We start from the raw sequence: 16,256 nt of genomic DNA, 5'->3' as shown, positions 1-16,256 counted from the left end.
CAATTGTTTCTGCTCAGTGAGTTAGACAATAGATGCTTATATTTCATTGAAGAGAGAAATCAATTTGGGCTTAGACAGACAGAAAATGCTATTTATGGTAGAGGTTGAATGTGAATTGAGTCTTGAAGGATGAATATAATTCAAGCAGGCAGAGAATGGGGTGGATAAGGTGTTCTAGAGAGGGAGAGTGGAAAGAGCCAAGCCACAGAGATATAATCTGAATATTCAAGACATGTTCATGGGATTAAATTGACTAATTCGATTGTACTGTAGTGTTCATGCAAGTAAGCAATTGTAGAAAAAGTTGGAAGGGTAGGTTGGGACCAAGTTATGGAGGGTCCTGAAGGTCAGGCTAAAGATGATCCGAATGATGACTCTAAGGCACTATTAGATCCTCAATTATGATTTTTAAAAAAAGATTCAGTTATGCTTATTAGATATATATACTTACATTATTATTACATATGATACTTATATGCTATATAATTATATTCATGAGACAAGAAATGGGAATACTATATTTGGGAATATTTCCCAAAATGTTTGAAAGGAAAAGGATCAATAAAGGAAGTTCAATTAGTCAAGTAACCACATTTCTTAACCATACTAGTTATAATTAAAGTCTTACTCTGCATAACTTCAAGTATTTGCAATTCCATCAGTGTGGGTACTCCCTTCACCAATTCATATCACAACTCCTCTATGATTTAATGGGTATTTTCAATAGTTGCTATGGCTGAATACCCACAAAACCCTACAGTCAGACTGATGAAAAGCCTTCATAAACTCACCTATGATTATCCTTGAAAATCAAACATACCCTTTCAGAAAGACCTGTATATAAAACCTCTCTAGTTTAGGAAGATCTGTCAGAGCTGGGGCTGGCACTGCCTCCTTGCCAACACAGTCCTCATCATTTTATGATGCGTTGAAACAGAACATTAATAGAGAACTCTCATTATAATCACTGAACTCAAAAATGGAGCATCTTGGATCTGTTCAACATACCTCAAATGCTTTATCAAGAAAATTCTGTTCTCTTAGTTGGTTTCCTTTTGTGAAGAAAAGCTCAGATATGACTTTAGGATCCTTTGGTTTTAGCTGGAGAGCTTTATCTATAGCTTCCAGGGCCTAAAGGAGGAAGAAAATTAACGTAATATTATAAAAATCCACTTAATATAACACTACTTACGTGGCATTTGTTTGGTACTGTAGGGTATAGAACAATGAATATCAAAAGACATAAACATGAATCCTAACATTGCCACTGACAAATGGTCTGATCTTCAGGAAGTCACTTCACTTCCCTATACCTCAATTTTCCCCTTCATAAACTGGTACCAATTTGAATATGTGAGAAAAAAAAATAACCACATAGCTAACATCGATATAGTGCTTATTATGTGCTAGGCATTGTGCTAAGCATTTTACTACGATTATCTTCTTTTACTCTCACAACAATCCTAAGGCTGTTTATCCTAAAGTGGAGCACTATCCCCACTTTATAGATGAGGAAACTGAAGCAGATAGAGGTTAAGCCCTGGAGTTGCACAACTTGTAAGTGCCTACAGTCAAATCTGAACTCAGGTCTTCCTGATTCCAGGCCCAGCACTCTTTCCACTGTACCACCTAGCTGCCTGTAGGTACAAGTCACATTTCAAAGGTGAAATATGACAAGTAAACAGTTCAAACGCTCCATAAGTAGCCTTATAAATGTCAGGGGAAATCAAGGGAAGTTCTCCAGTATGTTGGATGAAGCTTTAGAGGAGAACTAATTGGAGGACATGAATAAGAGTCACAAAGGATGGACACACAGGAGGTTGCAATCTCCATGACTGTACTTTGCACCTAGTTTTGGTAATATTACATTATTATTTTGATAGTAAAAGTAAAGTGAGCTAATAATGTACGAGGATTTTAGTTTTTTGAAGGAAAAATGTTAAGTCTAAGGCAATATTGTTGATTAAAGATAGATATAATTCAGAGACATCTGGTTAAAAAATATATGTAAGATACTCAGTGATATGAATAATCCCAAGAGAACCCATCTTCTATCCATGTTTGAATTTAGAAGCTCTTTATCCACTTATCTGCTCCTACTAGCGGACCCAGGGAACATTTAAAAACTAAAGCTGCACCTTACTCAAGCACACAGTACCTTGGGGTAATGTTCTTGCTTGCTGTAGATTGCTGACAACAGGCGATAACATTCCAGGCATTCAGCCTCTTCTGACACAATGTGGTTGGTCATTTTTTCAGCTTCTTCTGTTTGCCCCATCATAACTAACACCTGAGCCTAAAAAACAATTTCAGGGCTTTGATTTTGAAATATTCTGTAGGATATCCTTCCAAATAAAGTTTTTTTACTGAACTTAGTCATTCAGTATATACTGACAACGCTTTGGTTTAAGGATTTTCAGAGCTTGTCTAATAATTCACTAATATTGCTGCACTAACCATTTGATAGTCTCTGGTTCTCTTCTTATGCCTGAGGTCACTGGCAAGGAACATCTGCTAAGGTAGCCCTTTGAGAAGGAAAGATTTTTACCTAGACTTCCAGTTCTGAATATATTTTCATGATTTTAACAAGTGAGTGTAGGCTAATGGGTAAGTTTCATTTATTGCTACATTTGCTGATATGGGTATTAGTATCTTTGGTGAATGAATTCAACTCTGAAGAGAAAATAAAAAGAATACTGTAGATGTCAGGGTTTATTAACTGAAAGAGTGCCACAGATTGGGTCGATCACATATTGTTCGTATTTTTGTTTTACTGGGAGTTGATAATTGACTGGCATCATAGGATTTGTAGTTTATAGGGAGACATATTCTCTGTCAGTCACAAAAGTGATTTGGGACTATGCAGTGGGAGACCCTAACTGGAAGGCAGGGTTGAGTCATGCTTAGAAGTTCTTAGAGAGGTACATACAGTCTGTGAAAAAGAAGGGGAGACTATAGGGGCTGAATGGCAATAGAAGCTACGAGTACACTTCCAAGTCCTACTCAGGGCTCAACAAGTCAAGCTGGAAAGAATCAGAGACACAGGCAACAGGCAAAAATACAAACAGAGGACAGAGGTGTGTCAGAGAGAGTGAGGCAGGCCATTAGGCATTGCATACATGTTCAACAGAGGACTAAGACTGAAGCTACCTCTTCAAGGACTGAGGGAAGGTCACCAAAAAAAGTTTTACCCTTTCCCCAACTTCCCCTCATTATGCCTATCTAGCAACAGACACTGTAATATATTCTGTTCACTTATTTTATCTAAATATTTTCTTGTATCCTCATTGTTGCCTCAAATATAAAAGGGCTAGAGATTAACTAGAGTTAAACAAAAATTTTAATTGGTCAGTGAGTCAAATTTGTCTTACTGTTAGGAATTTTCCTAACTGGGGGTTTCAAGCTACTGTGATCATGTTCTTCATTCTTGAAGAGGACCATGACATCAGGAAGGTGATGCCATGGCTTGCAAGCAAATTGAATTTAAATGGGGAGGGCTGTGCAAAGGCACTAGCCTCACTTTCTCCTCCACAGCCATCTGGGTCCAGTGACAAGATATAGATCAGGAAAACTGGAGATGGTCCTGGATATAGTGGGAGACCTTAAGGTCTTTCCCAGGTCTCAGTGTGTCTGAGGCAACACCCAATCAGTGATTAAGGCTGGGTAAAAAATGAGGCAAAGAATGACCTCTTTTACTTAGTTAAAAAAAAAATAATAATCTGGGAGAGGAAGACCCTCAGGGTTTCTGGTCAAAACAGCAGCAGTTGCTATTTACATTCATGAAGAACCCATAGTTGTTCTAATAGTAACCTGAACAACTTTCCTCCAAGATTGCACTGACATCTTATGGCCAAACAATAGTCACATTGGGACCTGAGTTCTCATTCACCTCTCTATATTCCGTGTTACCCCCACTTATCTTTGCAACAAACTCATATACCAAACAGCATCCAAATGCAAACTTGGTCCTTTTTTTAAGGTCCAGTTCAACAGCCACCTCCTCCATGAAGCCTTCCCTGAGCACTTGCTTCTATCCCCCAGCCCTCCCAAACCCCCTTCTCCCCCAATCCCTCACTCCTGAAGTCTTAATTTCCCTCCTGCTTTAATTTCTCAGGACACTTTGTTTGACCCCTACTATACTCTTAATTACATTTTGATTTGTGTTTTTATGTATTTGTAATTGTGTCTCTTCCTTCTAGCTAGATTGAAAACTCCCTGGGAGCGGGGACTGTGTTATTTATTATATTTCCAGGCTAAAACAGAACATGCTAAAAGTCTCCCCACAGTACTCAACTCCTGTACTCTCTGCTCCTTTCTCTCCATTTTCTTGGAGACAGTATTTTCCTTTTAAGAGCTCCCAGGTGAGACTCAAATTTGCCTTCTGGCTGAAATGTCTCCATTTTCCCAAATTCTTCCCAGAACAAAGTACTACCAATTCCTGGATATCAATCACTTCTTAAATCCCTCTTATCTTTGGATTCAATTGTTCTTACCAGGGCCAGCTGGATTTCCTTAGCTGAAGGCTGGAGTATTGCAGCTTCACGGTAAATCTGTAATGCCTCTTCATACCTGCCAGTGTTGTAATACAGTGCTCCCAAGGGGGTCAGTATTTCAGCTGTTTGTGTTATATCCAGGGCCCTAAATGTTAAGAAAGAGCACAACACCCTTTTTTTGCACTGTATTTGTGATCTGTGCAGATTTTTAGCCCTTCAAGCTTCATTTTGAGAGGTTCTTGTCCATATCATTCTACAACACTTGTCTTTAAGAGACATGTTTCAAGAACATTAATACTTAGACTATCTCAAAATGCTTTGTTTATATTTTATGCTTTCAGTTTGTATCAAGATAACGGAAATACAGATAATCTATGGATCAGCATTTGACAAGAACCCACCATGTGTAAGTCACTGGGCTAGGAGTTAGCAATATAAAGTCAAAAAATGAAACAAATCCTGCCCAAAAGGAGGTATATAATCATGTTTTCCTTTTAATAAAGAAATGACTCTGCTGAGTCATTGTAATTATTCAAGAATACATTTTTAGAGGGTCTTTTCTAGGGGAGGCCATGGATTTGTGTTGGTTCATCTACATTCCTTCATATGAATATATTTTTTAAATATAGTTGACTTGGGTTATCCAGTCTGTGATTTCAGAAATATGGGGACTTCTACTGAAACATTTCACCATCTGAGGCAACCATGCAACCAAATACAGACTAGGACAATAGTGTATTTCAGTGTTTTCTCTGGAAAGTACAATACTATTCATCATGAAATGCTATTTGAGCGGATAAGAGGTATTTAAGAGCTTTTCTTCCTCAATAAACCAAAAGGTGATGAGTGATGGTAAATTGTAGGGAAACTCCTAAGCAATTCTCAGGAGTCTAAATAGAATGGAAAATAAATTTAAAAAATGCTCTTCAGGACCTGAGTCTAGGGAAGCTCAGATTCACTAAATGGGGGAACACCACATAGTCTTGAAGTTTTATATTATTCTTATTTTAGCGCTCCTCTGCTGAAAGGATTTTTAAATCTTTTCAACCTCTCCATCCCTATCCATCCTCCTTTTAAATCAAAGATGAGGAGATTAGTGATGGTCCTTTGGCTAAGAGAAACACTCTATAAAACTTTTAGTGCAGCCCTTCTGCAAACCAAATTCAAAGAAAAGTCTGAGAAAAAACATAATCAACACAACTAATATAATTAGCTTATTCAACTAGTAAAATACGCATTGAGATGATATCTACATCCCACTTCTATGCTCTGAAATGACACATATTAAATGTACTTAATCTCTTTCAAAGCAATAGCTGTTCAAACATTGGAAGTCAGCTGCCATGTCTTCTTTCCCAGCATTACCAAGGGAAAGTGTTAGGCAAATGGCTAGAAAAATAAAAGTGAAATTTATGAGGAGCTCCGAAAGAACTGTGAATGTTTTATTTAAAGACAATTTGGAAGAAGGAACCACTTTTTTTTTTCACCTCACAGGCTTACCGTTTGTACCATTCCTCAGCTTCTTTGTTCTCTCCCAAAGACCTGTAGAGTCTGCCAAGGTTAACCATGGCTACATGATGACGTGGGCTAAGTTGGATGGCCTGTTGGTAGTGGTACATTGCACTTTCTGGAGCCCCTGAAATCAGGGAAGAGGTTGCTGAGACTTGGATGTTCCTGAGGTTGTCAAATATTTGAGTATCTTAATTTCTCTTCTACTTTTATAATTAAATGGATCAATATTAATTTAGCAAACTATGAATCAGTCTGTTTCTTGTCCTTCCTGATACCTGGTTTGGGGATTAGTTAACAAAGTTGTAGAATATTTAAACTGAAAACAGCTTATTAGCATCTCAAGTAAGCGCTAGGCAAGATAAATAAAAAGAAATCATGTAATCATTAAATCTTAAGAGGTGAAAGAAATATTGAAAGTAATTGGCATAACTTCCTTTCTGAAGAATTATCTCCTTTACAATATTTCTGACTTTGTATTGAAATTATCCTCACTGGAGAGTTCAATCTTTCGGATTGTTCTGATTATTAGAAAGTTTTCCTTGATTTGAAATCTGCCTTCTTATCAGTTTTATCCATTGATCCTAATTCTATCCTCTGGAGCTTCTCGTTGTTCTGGAGGAGAGGTAATAAGTGCCCAAATAGTTATGATAGAAAGCAGAATGTGATGTAAGAAGTCCCAAAAATGCTACGAGAAATTTTAAGACTTATCATTTTAATCAAGGAGAAAAGGAAGGGAATTTGAAGGTAGAGATGAGGGAAATATTTATGAAGAAGGTGTCACTGGAAATGGGTCTTAAAAACAGGGACTTCCACAGAGTTGGAAGTATGGTGGAGTATGTTCCAGGCAAGGGAGATGGTTTAAGTAAAGACACAGAAAATTGGAGAGGGTAGGAAGAAAAGAAAATAGGAGCAAGCCAGTTTGTGTGAAGGTAAATATTATGTGTGAAGGCAAATGTTATGAGATGATTTTTAAAATTTAATATTTTATTTTTTCCCAATTACATGTAAAAATAATTGTAACTTTCTTTTTTCAAATTATGAGTTCCAAAGTTTCTCCCTCCTGCCCCTCCCCACCCCTACCGAGAAGGTAAGCAGTTTGATATAGGTTATGCATATGTAGTCATGCAAAACACATTTCCACATAAATCATGCTATGAAAGAAAACACAGATTAAAAAAAATAAATGAAAGAAAAAAGTATCTTTGATCTGCATTCAGGCTCAATTAGTTCTTTTTCTGGAGATGAACATCACCTTTCATTATTAGCCTTTTAGAATTGTCTTGGATAATTGTATTGCAGAGATATGTAAGTTATTCACAGTAGCTCATCATATAATATTGTTCTTACTGTGTTGCAATGTTCTCCTGGTTCTGCTCATTTCACTTTGCACCAGTTCATGTAAATCTCCCCTGTTTTTCTGAGAGTATGCTGCTCATCATCAAGAGTATTGTATCACAATCGTATAAAACAACTTGTTCAGCCATTCCCAACCGATGAACATTCCATCAATTTCTAATTCTTTGCCACCACAAAAAGAGCTGTTATAAACATTTTTGTACATGTAGGTCTTTTTCCTTTTTTTAAAAAAAAAAATCTTTTTGAGATACAGCCCTAATAGTGGTATTACTTGGTCAAAGAGTTTTATAGTTTTATAGCCCTTTGGGTATAGTTCCAAATTGTTCTCCAGAATGGTTGAATCAGTATGCAAATTCACCAACACTGCATTTGAGTTTTGATTTTCCCACATGCCCTCCAGTATTTGTCATTTTCCTTTTCTGTCATATTAGCCAATCTGATAGTGTGTGTGGTAGCTCGGAGTTGTTGCAATTCTCTGATCAATACTGATTTAGAGCATTTTTTCATGACTATAGATAGCTTTGTTTATTTTGTCTGAAAACTGGCTGCTCATATCCTTTGACCATTTTGAGGAATGGCTCTTATTTTTATAAATTTAACTCGGTTTTCTATATATTTGTGAAATGTGGTCTTTATCAGAGAAACTTGCTGTAAATTTTTTTTCACAGTAATGCTTACCAACTATACATTTCCCTCCATCATATTTTCCCCTATCTCTGTTTGTCCTACTCTCTCTCCTTTCATCCTGTCCTTCCTCAAAAGTGTTTTGCTTCTGATTTTTATTTCTGCCCTCCCTTCTATCAATGCCCCCAGTCCCCTTATTCCCTTCCCTTTCTACTTTCCTGTATGGTAAGATAGATTTCTAAACCCAATGGAGAGTATATGTTATTCCCTTTTTGAGCCAATTCAAATGAGAGTAATGAAAGTTCATATACTTCTCACCTTCCATCCCCCATCCTACCTTCCACTGTAAAATCTCTTTCAGGCCTCTTTTATGTCAGATAATTTACCCCATTCTACCTCTCCTTTCCCCCTTTTCCCAGTGCATTCTAATTTCTCACCCCTTAATTTTTATTTTTAGATAATCATTCGATCATATTGAACCCATACCTGTGCCTTCTGTCTAGGTATACCCCTTCTAACGGCCCTAATAATAGAAGTATCAATTTCCCATGGAGGAATGTAAACAGTTTAACCTTATTGAATCCCTGTTTACTTTTTTACATTTCTTTTGAGTCTTGTATTTGAAAATTAAATTTTCTATTCAGCTCTAGTCTTTTCATTAGTAATGCTTGAAAGTCCTCTATTTCATTGAATATCCTTTTTTTTTCTGAAGGAAAAATTCTGACAGATTATATTCTGTTTTGCTGGGTAGGTGATTCTTGGTTATAATCCTCATTCTTTTGCCCTCTGGAATATCATATTCCAAACCCTTTGATGCTTTTATGTAGAAACAGCTAAATCTTGTGTTAGACTGACTGCTTCCACAATATTTGAATTGTTTCATTCTGGCTGCTTGCAATATTTCCTCCTTGACCTGGGAGCTCTGGAATTTGGCTATAATATTCCAGGGAGTTTTCATTTTTGGATCTTTTTTTCAGGAAGCACTCAGTGGATACTTTTAATTTCTATTTTACTCTCTGATTATAGGATATCAGGATATTTTTTCCTTGATAATTTCTTGAAAGATGGTGTTTAGGCTCTTTTTTTGATCATGGCTTTAAGGTTAGTCCAATAATTCTTTAATTATCTGTCCTCAATGTATCTTCCAGGTTAATTGTTTCTTCAATGAGATATTTCACAGTTTCTGCTATTCTTCATTCTTTTGAGTTTGTTTTACTGTTTTTTGATGTCTCAAAAAGTCATTAGCTTCCACTTGTGCAATTCTAATTTTTAAGAAATTGTTTTCTTCAGTGAGCTTCTCCATTTGGCCAATTCTGTTTCAAGGCATTCTTCTCTTCATTGGATTTCTGTGCCTTTTTTACCATTTGGCCTATTCTGTTTTATAAAGTATTGTTTTCTTCAATATTTTTTGTTTCTCCTTTATCAAGCTGCTCTTCCATGGCCAATTCAAATTTTTATCTGAGGCACTGGATGTAGGAGTTTTGATTTTTTGTCTTCTTCTGAGTTTGTGTTTTGATCTTTCCTGTCACCATAGTAAATTTCTATAGTCAGTATCTTTGTCTGTTATTTGCTTGTTTTACAGCCTATTCCTTGATTCTATGCTAAAATTTTCAAAGAGAATTCTGGAGACCTGTAAGCTTTCCATTCTTCCAAGGTGGTAGGATCTGTATGATCTCTTCTGTACTGTGCACTGCTCTGTGAGTGACTACAAGCATTCTTTTCCACCGCATAATTGTGACCAGAATACCTGCTCCCCTGAAGTTACAAGATCTAGTGTGCTAGTGATTCTTCTTGCCCTTGGACTGAGAACCAGGACTGTACCCCATATTCAAGTATGGGTAATATAACAGAACCTGTCCCTAGTGCCAGCAAAGGGACACCTATAATATCCTTCTGCCTAGTCTGAACCTCTTACCATTTATGGGCTGAGAGGTCCTGAAACTGTCACTGCCAATGCTTATTCAGTTGTCTCCAAGACCTGCTCCTGTTCTCTGGGATTAAGACTGTGCTGGGGCAGCCTGCCCTGGACTGTGCTCCACTCTCACCCTGGTGCAACAGACATTTCCTGCCAACTTTCTAAGTTGTCTTGGGCTAGAAAATTGTTTCACTCTGTCCTTTTGTGTGTTTTGCCACTCTAGAATTTGTTTTGAAGCATTTGGGGAAGAGATGGGATGGGAAGTATCTGCCTTTTCTCTACCATTTTGACTCCACTTCCATGAGATGATTTTTTAAAAATTAACTTATTTATTTTTAATTTTCAACATTCACTTCCATAAGTTATAAATTTTCTCTGCCTCTCTTCTCTCCCTTTTCCCCAAGATGGTGTGCAATCTGATATAGGCTCTACATACATATTCTTATTAAACATATGTTCACATTAGTCATGTTTTATAGAAGAATTAGAATAAATGGAAGGAACCACAAGAAAGAAAAAACAAAACAAAACAAAAAGAGAGGAAATAGTATGCTTCAATCTGCATTCAGATTCAATATTTCTTTGTCTGGATATAGACAGCATTTTCCATCATGAGTCTTTTGGAGCTGTCTTAAGTCCTTGCATTGCTGAGAAGAGCTAAGTCTATCAAAGTCAGTCATCATACAACATGGTTGTTATTATGTACAACAGTGTCCAGGTTCTGCTCACTTCACTCAGCATTCATTCATATAAGTCTTTTGAGGTTTTTCTGAAGCCTACCTGCTCATTATTTCTTTTAGCACAACAGTATTCCATTACATTCATATACCACAACTTGTTCAGCCATTCCCCAATTGATGGGTATCCCCTCAATTCCTAGTTCTTGGCCACCACAAAAAGAGCTGCTGTGAGTATTTTTAACATATGAGTCCATTTCCCATTTTTATGATCTTTTTGGGTTATTGCCCTAGAAGTGGTATTGCTGGGTCAAAGGGTATGCACATTTTTATAGCCCTTTGGGCATAGTTCCAAATTGCTCCATGAGATGATTATTGAAAGGCAGGATGGAACGAGAATGTGACAAGATCCTCTCCTGTCTAGCCTTGAGTAAGAAGAATAAGAATTTGTTCAGTAGGCAATGGTGAGTCATTGAAGGTTTTTGACAAGGAGAGTAATATAACAGTATGGGTAAATTGCAAAGACGACTTTGGCTGTTGAGAGTGATGAGAAATTAAAGGAAGAAAAAAAAAGTCTAGGTTCAAATCAATAAGGGCCATAGGTTTATCAGATCTAAAACTGTATTATAAAACTATTTGGTACTGGCTAAGAAATAGAGTGGTGGATCACTGGAATAGGTTAGGCACACAAGACAGTACTCAGTGACTATAGTAAACTAATATTTGATAAACCCAAAGACTCCAACTTCTGGGATAAGAACTCACTATTTGACAAAGACTGCTGGGAAAACTGGAAAATACTATGGCAGAAACTAGGTATAGATGAACATCTTATACTGGATACCAAGATAAGGTCAAAATAGTACATGATTTAGACATAAAGGGTGATATCATAAACAAATCAGGAGAGCAAGGAATAGTTTACCTGTCAGATCCATGGAGAAAGGGAGAATTCATGACCAAATAAGAGACAGAGAACATTACAAAATGCAAAATAGATAATTTTAATTACATTTAACTAAATAGGTTTTACACAAAGCCAATGCAACCAAGATTAGAAGGAAAGCAGAAAGCTGGGGAAAAATTCTTACTGCCAGTGTTTCTCATAAATGCCTCATTTCAAAAGTACATAGAGAATTGAATCAAATGTACAAGAATACAAGTGCAATGGTAATTTAAATGGGAAGATCTTTCCCATTCATTAATAAGCCCATGTGATCTGCCTGGATTACATGAAAGTCTGAGTCACATGGAGCCTGTGGTGGGAGGAGTTTGCTGAACAGGTGGAACAGGAAGAGGCAGAGCTAGAGGAGAGGTGAGAGAAAATCAGTGAGAGAGCAGTCAGAAGTGAAGGATGCAGGCAAGCCTGCATCTGGCTGTGAGTGTGAAAAGGAAATTTTATTTAAGGAAGTCTGTTTGTGGTTTGTTTAAGGGACCTGGTTTGTTGGAAGCCTAGCAAGGGGAAGGCTTGGGGATGGTGTTGTTCTCTGATTTGTTATTATGTATAGATTTTTGTTACTATTCTGAATTTGACTTTCTAGTGTCTGAACAAATGTTTTGGTTCTGTCTTCCCTATGGACAGTCCATTGTATTTCATGATTCAAAATTGCACTGCAATATTCATGAATATCTTGTGTCGTGAGATCACAAAAATGGAAAAGGACCCACTTATTCAAGAATATTTATTTGCAGTTCTCTTTATGGTGGCAAAGAATTGGAAATTGAGGGGATGCCCATCATTTGGGGAATGGCTGAACAAGTTGTGGTATATGAATGCAATGGAATACTACTGTGCAATAAGAAATGATGACCAGGAAGATTTCAGAAAAACTTGGAAAGACTTACAGGAACTGAGGCTGAGTGAAGTGAGCAGAACCAGGAGAACATTGTACATAGTAACAACAACTTTGTGCAATGACCAACTTTGATAGATGCAGCTCTTCTCAGCAATGCAATGAATCTAATTCCAAAATTCATGATGGAAAATGCAGAGAAAGAACTATGGAGCCTGGATGCAGATTGAAGTATACTATTTTCTCTATTTTTTTGTTTTTCTTTCTTGTGATGTTTTCCTTTTGTTCTGATTCTTCTTTTACAACATGACTAATGCGGAAATGTGTTAATATAACTGTATATGTATAGCCTATATCAGATTACTTGCTGTTTTAGGGAGGAGGGAAAGGAGATGGAGGGAGGAAGGAAAAAAAATTAGAACTCAAAATCTTATAAAAATGAATGTTGAAAAAAAATAAAGTCATTATCCTCAAAAAATCATTAAGTACCAACATATCCAACTTATTTTTTAATCCCTTCTACATTTGTATCATCTGCAGATTAGATAATTATGGGATTTATGTCTGATATAACTGATAGAAATATAAAATGACATAGGACAAAGAATGGGCTGGCTGTGTAGCTCAAAAAACAGAGACCTCCTCCCTTCAGGATCCATGATCAGCAAATATTGATTTAGTTAAATCAGGTATTAATCTATATGACCATCCCATCCACATTTCACCATTTTGTCCACCATAGCAAAGGATCATAGCTTTACAGCTGGCAGGGACCATACAGGTTAATCAGTTCCACAAATGAGGAAACTGAAACCCTGAGAGTTTCAGTAACTTATTCATGATTACATAATTAATAATGCCTCAGGTTTTCCAGATGGTAAGTAGTAGAGCTAATATTCAAATCCAGGTCATCTGATGCTATAGCTGATGTTCTACACTATGACATTTCTCATGAAAGACTCATAAATATTTTAATGAAGATCTAATATTTATACAAAGGATGGAGCTAAGATGGCAAAGTGACAGGAAGGAAGCAATGTGATGAGCTATTGTCTACAAACGTCTCCAAACAGATATAGAAAATGCATCAGACTGAATCCTGCTGGTGAAAGTCCAGAAAAAGTCACAGTGAACCATCTGTCCAGCACAGTCAGCATAGGGGGACATGGAGGTTTACAGAAGTTAGAGACTTGTTTCAGCCAGAAACACTCCACACATGGAACATTCCAGTACCCAGGAAGAGGCTCTGTACCAGAGCAAGAAGAGATCCCAGACTCACACTGGATTCCTCATAGACTCTTCTAGGGCACTGCAATGGGGATTTGTGTGAACCGGAAGCTTTGTCACCACTACACAGTTCTGTGTCAGAGATCCAAGGTAAAGTGAAGTGGATAACTAAGCAGGATAGAGTAGCGAGGCCCTGGGCAGTATACTGAGAAAGGAGGAAATTCAGAAGGAAGCAGCAGTGGTTTGGTTCAGATTCCAGAACTGGAGGAGGTACTTATTTCTAGCATCTAGACTAGCCTGCAGAGGAATAATGAAAGCAGGAATCCCAGACCAAAGAAGAGCCTACAATTCTGCCTCTCTGAACCAACAAAGCTATCTAGCTAGTTGACATGGTGGAGTCCAGCAACAATCAGCTCTTGCATAGAACCAAACCCAGGTTAAGAACTTGCAGAATTGGGGGAGTGGAGCCAAGATGGCAGGGTAGAAAGACACACAAACACAGGCTCTCCCCACACAGCCCATAAAATACCTGCAGAGAGGGACTCTCAACAAATTCTGGAGCAGCAGAAGTGGAGAACAACAGAGTGGAGGAGATTTCCAGCCCAGGGTGACCTGAAAGGCCCACAGAAAACGTCTGTTGCACAGGATGTGGAGCGGAGCCCAGCCCAGCCTTGGCTGCACAGCTTGGCTTATGAACAGCCCTCAGGAGCAGAATCCCCAGTCACAGCAGCAGCAGCAGCAGCAGCAGCAGCAGCAGCAGCAGCAGCAATGGTTCACAGATCCTTCAACCCACAGGCGCCAAAGGTCAGTGACAGGGTTTTTTTCAGCTGGCCAGGAAGGGAAGAAGGGCCTTCCCACAGCTCTGGCCTTAGGCAGCAGCAGGCTGCAGAGGCCACATCCAGCAGGCAACAACAGTTCCTAACAGCCATGGGCATCCATTGTTGGAGCGTAAAAACCCCTGGGGGCACTGAGGAGCTGAATATTACCTCAGCTCTGTGTAGAGGCCCTGAGTGAATTGATTTTTATCTCATGCTGAATGGCAGTCCTGCCCATCCAGCTTATCTGAAAATCAGCCCCCAGGGTTAACTTGGCAGAACTGGAGACCAGGTGGCTGTGGAGAGGTAACTGTTAAGATTCTGGGCATAAAAATCCCTTCCTGCACCCAGACCAGTACGAGCTTGATTGTGCCACCTTGGAGGAACTGATATCTCACAGATTCCCAGAGTATACCCTACTCTTGACAAAGGACCCAAAAGTCAAGTAACTGGTTGGGAAAATGCCCAAAAAAGGGGAAAAAAATAAGATTATAGAAGGTTACTTTCTTGGTGAACAGATATCTCCTCCCATCCTTTAGGATGAGGAAGAACAATACTTACCATCAGGGAAAGACATAAAAGTCAAGGCTTCTGTATCCCAAACATCCAAAATAAATATTCAATGGGCTCAGGCCACGGAAAAGCTCAAAAAGGATTTTGAAAATCAAGTAAGAGAGGTGGAGGAGAAACTGGGAAGAGAAATGAGAGAGATGCAAGAAAAGCATGAAAAGCAGATCAACACCCTGCTAAAGGAGACCCAAAACAATGCTGAAGAAAATAACACCTTGAAAAATAGGTAACTCAATTGGCAAAAGAGGTTCAAAAAGCCAATGAGGAGAACAATACTTTAAGAAGCAGAATTAGCCAAATGGAAAAGGAAGTTCAAAAGCTCACTGAAGAAAATAGTTCTTTCAAAATTAGAATGGAACAGATGGAGGCTAATAACTTTGTGAGAAACCAAGAAATCACAAAACAAAACCAAAAGAATGAAAAAATGGAAGATAATGTGAAATATCTCATTGGAAAAACAATTGACCTGCAAAATAGATCCAGGAGAGACAATTTAAAAATTATGGGCCTACTTCAATGCCATACCAAAAAAAGACCCTAGATATCATCTTTCATGAAATTATCAAGGAAAATTGCCCTGAGATTCTAGAACCAGGGAACAAAGTAAATATTGAAAGAATCCACTGATCACCTCCTGAAAGGGATCTAAAAACAGAAACTCCTAGGAACATTGTGGCCAAATTTCAGAGTCCCCAGGTCAAGGAGAAAATATTGCAAGCAGCAAGAAAGAAACAATTCAAATATTGTGGAAATACAATCAGGATAACACAAGCTCTAGCAGCTTCTACATTAAGGAATCGAAGAGCATGGAATATGATACTCCAGAAGTCAAAGGAACTAGGACTAAAACCAAGAATCACCTACCCAGCAAAAATGAGTATAATCCTTCATGGAAAAAATGGTATTTCAATGAAATAGAGGACTTTCAAGCATTCTTGATGAAAAGACCAGAGCTGAAAAGAAAATCTGACCTTCAAACACAAGAATCAAGAGAAGCATGAAAAGGTAAACAGCAAAGAGAAATCATAAGAAAATATAAAAGAGATAAGAAGAAATCATAAGAAATAAGAGAAATCATAAGAAATCATAAATTCAACTACTAAAGTTGAACTATTTACATTCCTACATGGAAAGACAATATTTGTAACTCTTGAAACTTTTTTCAGTATCTGGGTAGTTGGTGGGATTACACACACACACACAAACTCACACACACACACAGAGCACAGGGTGAATTTAATAGGATGGGATCATATCTTTAAAAAATGAAATTA

At 37.8% G+C, this 16,256-nt stretch overlaps 1 protein-coding gene across 3 annotated transcripts in view; it reads right to left on the bottom strand.

Annotated features, from left to right (window-relative positions):
• The window catches only part of TMTC1 (transmembrane O-mannosyltransferase targeting cadherins 1), a 304,321-nt gene that overhangs the window by 15,128 nt on the left and 272,937 nt on the right, over positions 1-16,256 (bottom strand). For all 3 annotated transcript variants that reach the window (XM_072654416.1, XM_072654415.1, XM_072654414.1), the window contains 4 exons: positions 5,994-6,129; positions 4,494-4,638; positions 2,159-2,296; positions 1,009-1,131 (listed from right to left, as the gene is read on the bottom strand). In XM_072654416.1, coding sequence (XP_072510517.1) covers positions 1,009-1,131; positions 2,159-2,296; positions 4,494-4,638; positions 5,994-6,129 — 542 coding nt within the window. The remainder of the gene's footprint in view (positions 1-1,008; positions 1,132-2,158; positions 2,297-4,493; positions 4,639-5,993; positions 6,130-16,256) is intronic.

The sequence above is a fragment of the Notamacropus eugenii genome, chromosome 3 (assembly GCF_028372415.1).
Source record: "Notamacropus eugenii isolate mMacEug1 chromosome 3, mMacEug1.pri_v2, whole genome shotgun sequence".
Classification (NCBI taxonomy): Eukaryota; Metazoa; Chordata; class Mammalia; order Diprotodontia; family Macropodidae; genus Notamacropus; species Notamacropus eugenii.
This window is presented reverse-complemented; position numbering and strand designations above follow the sequence as displayed.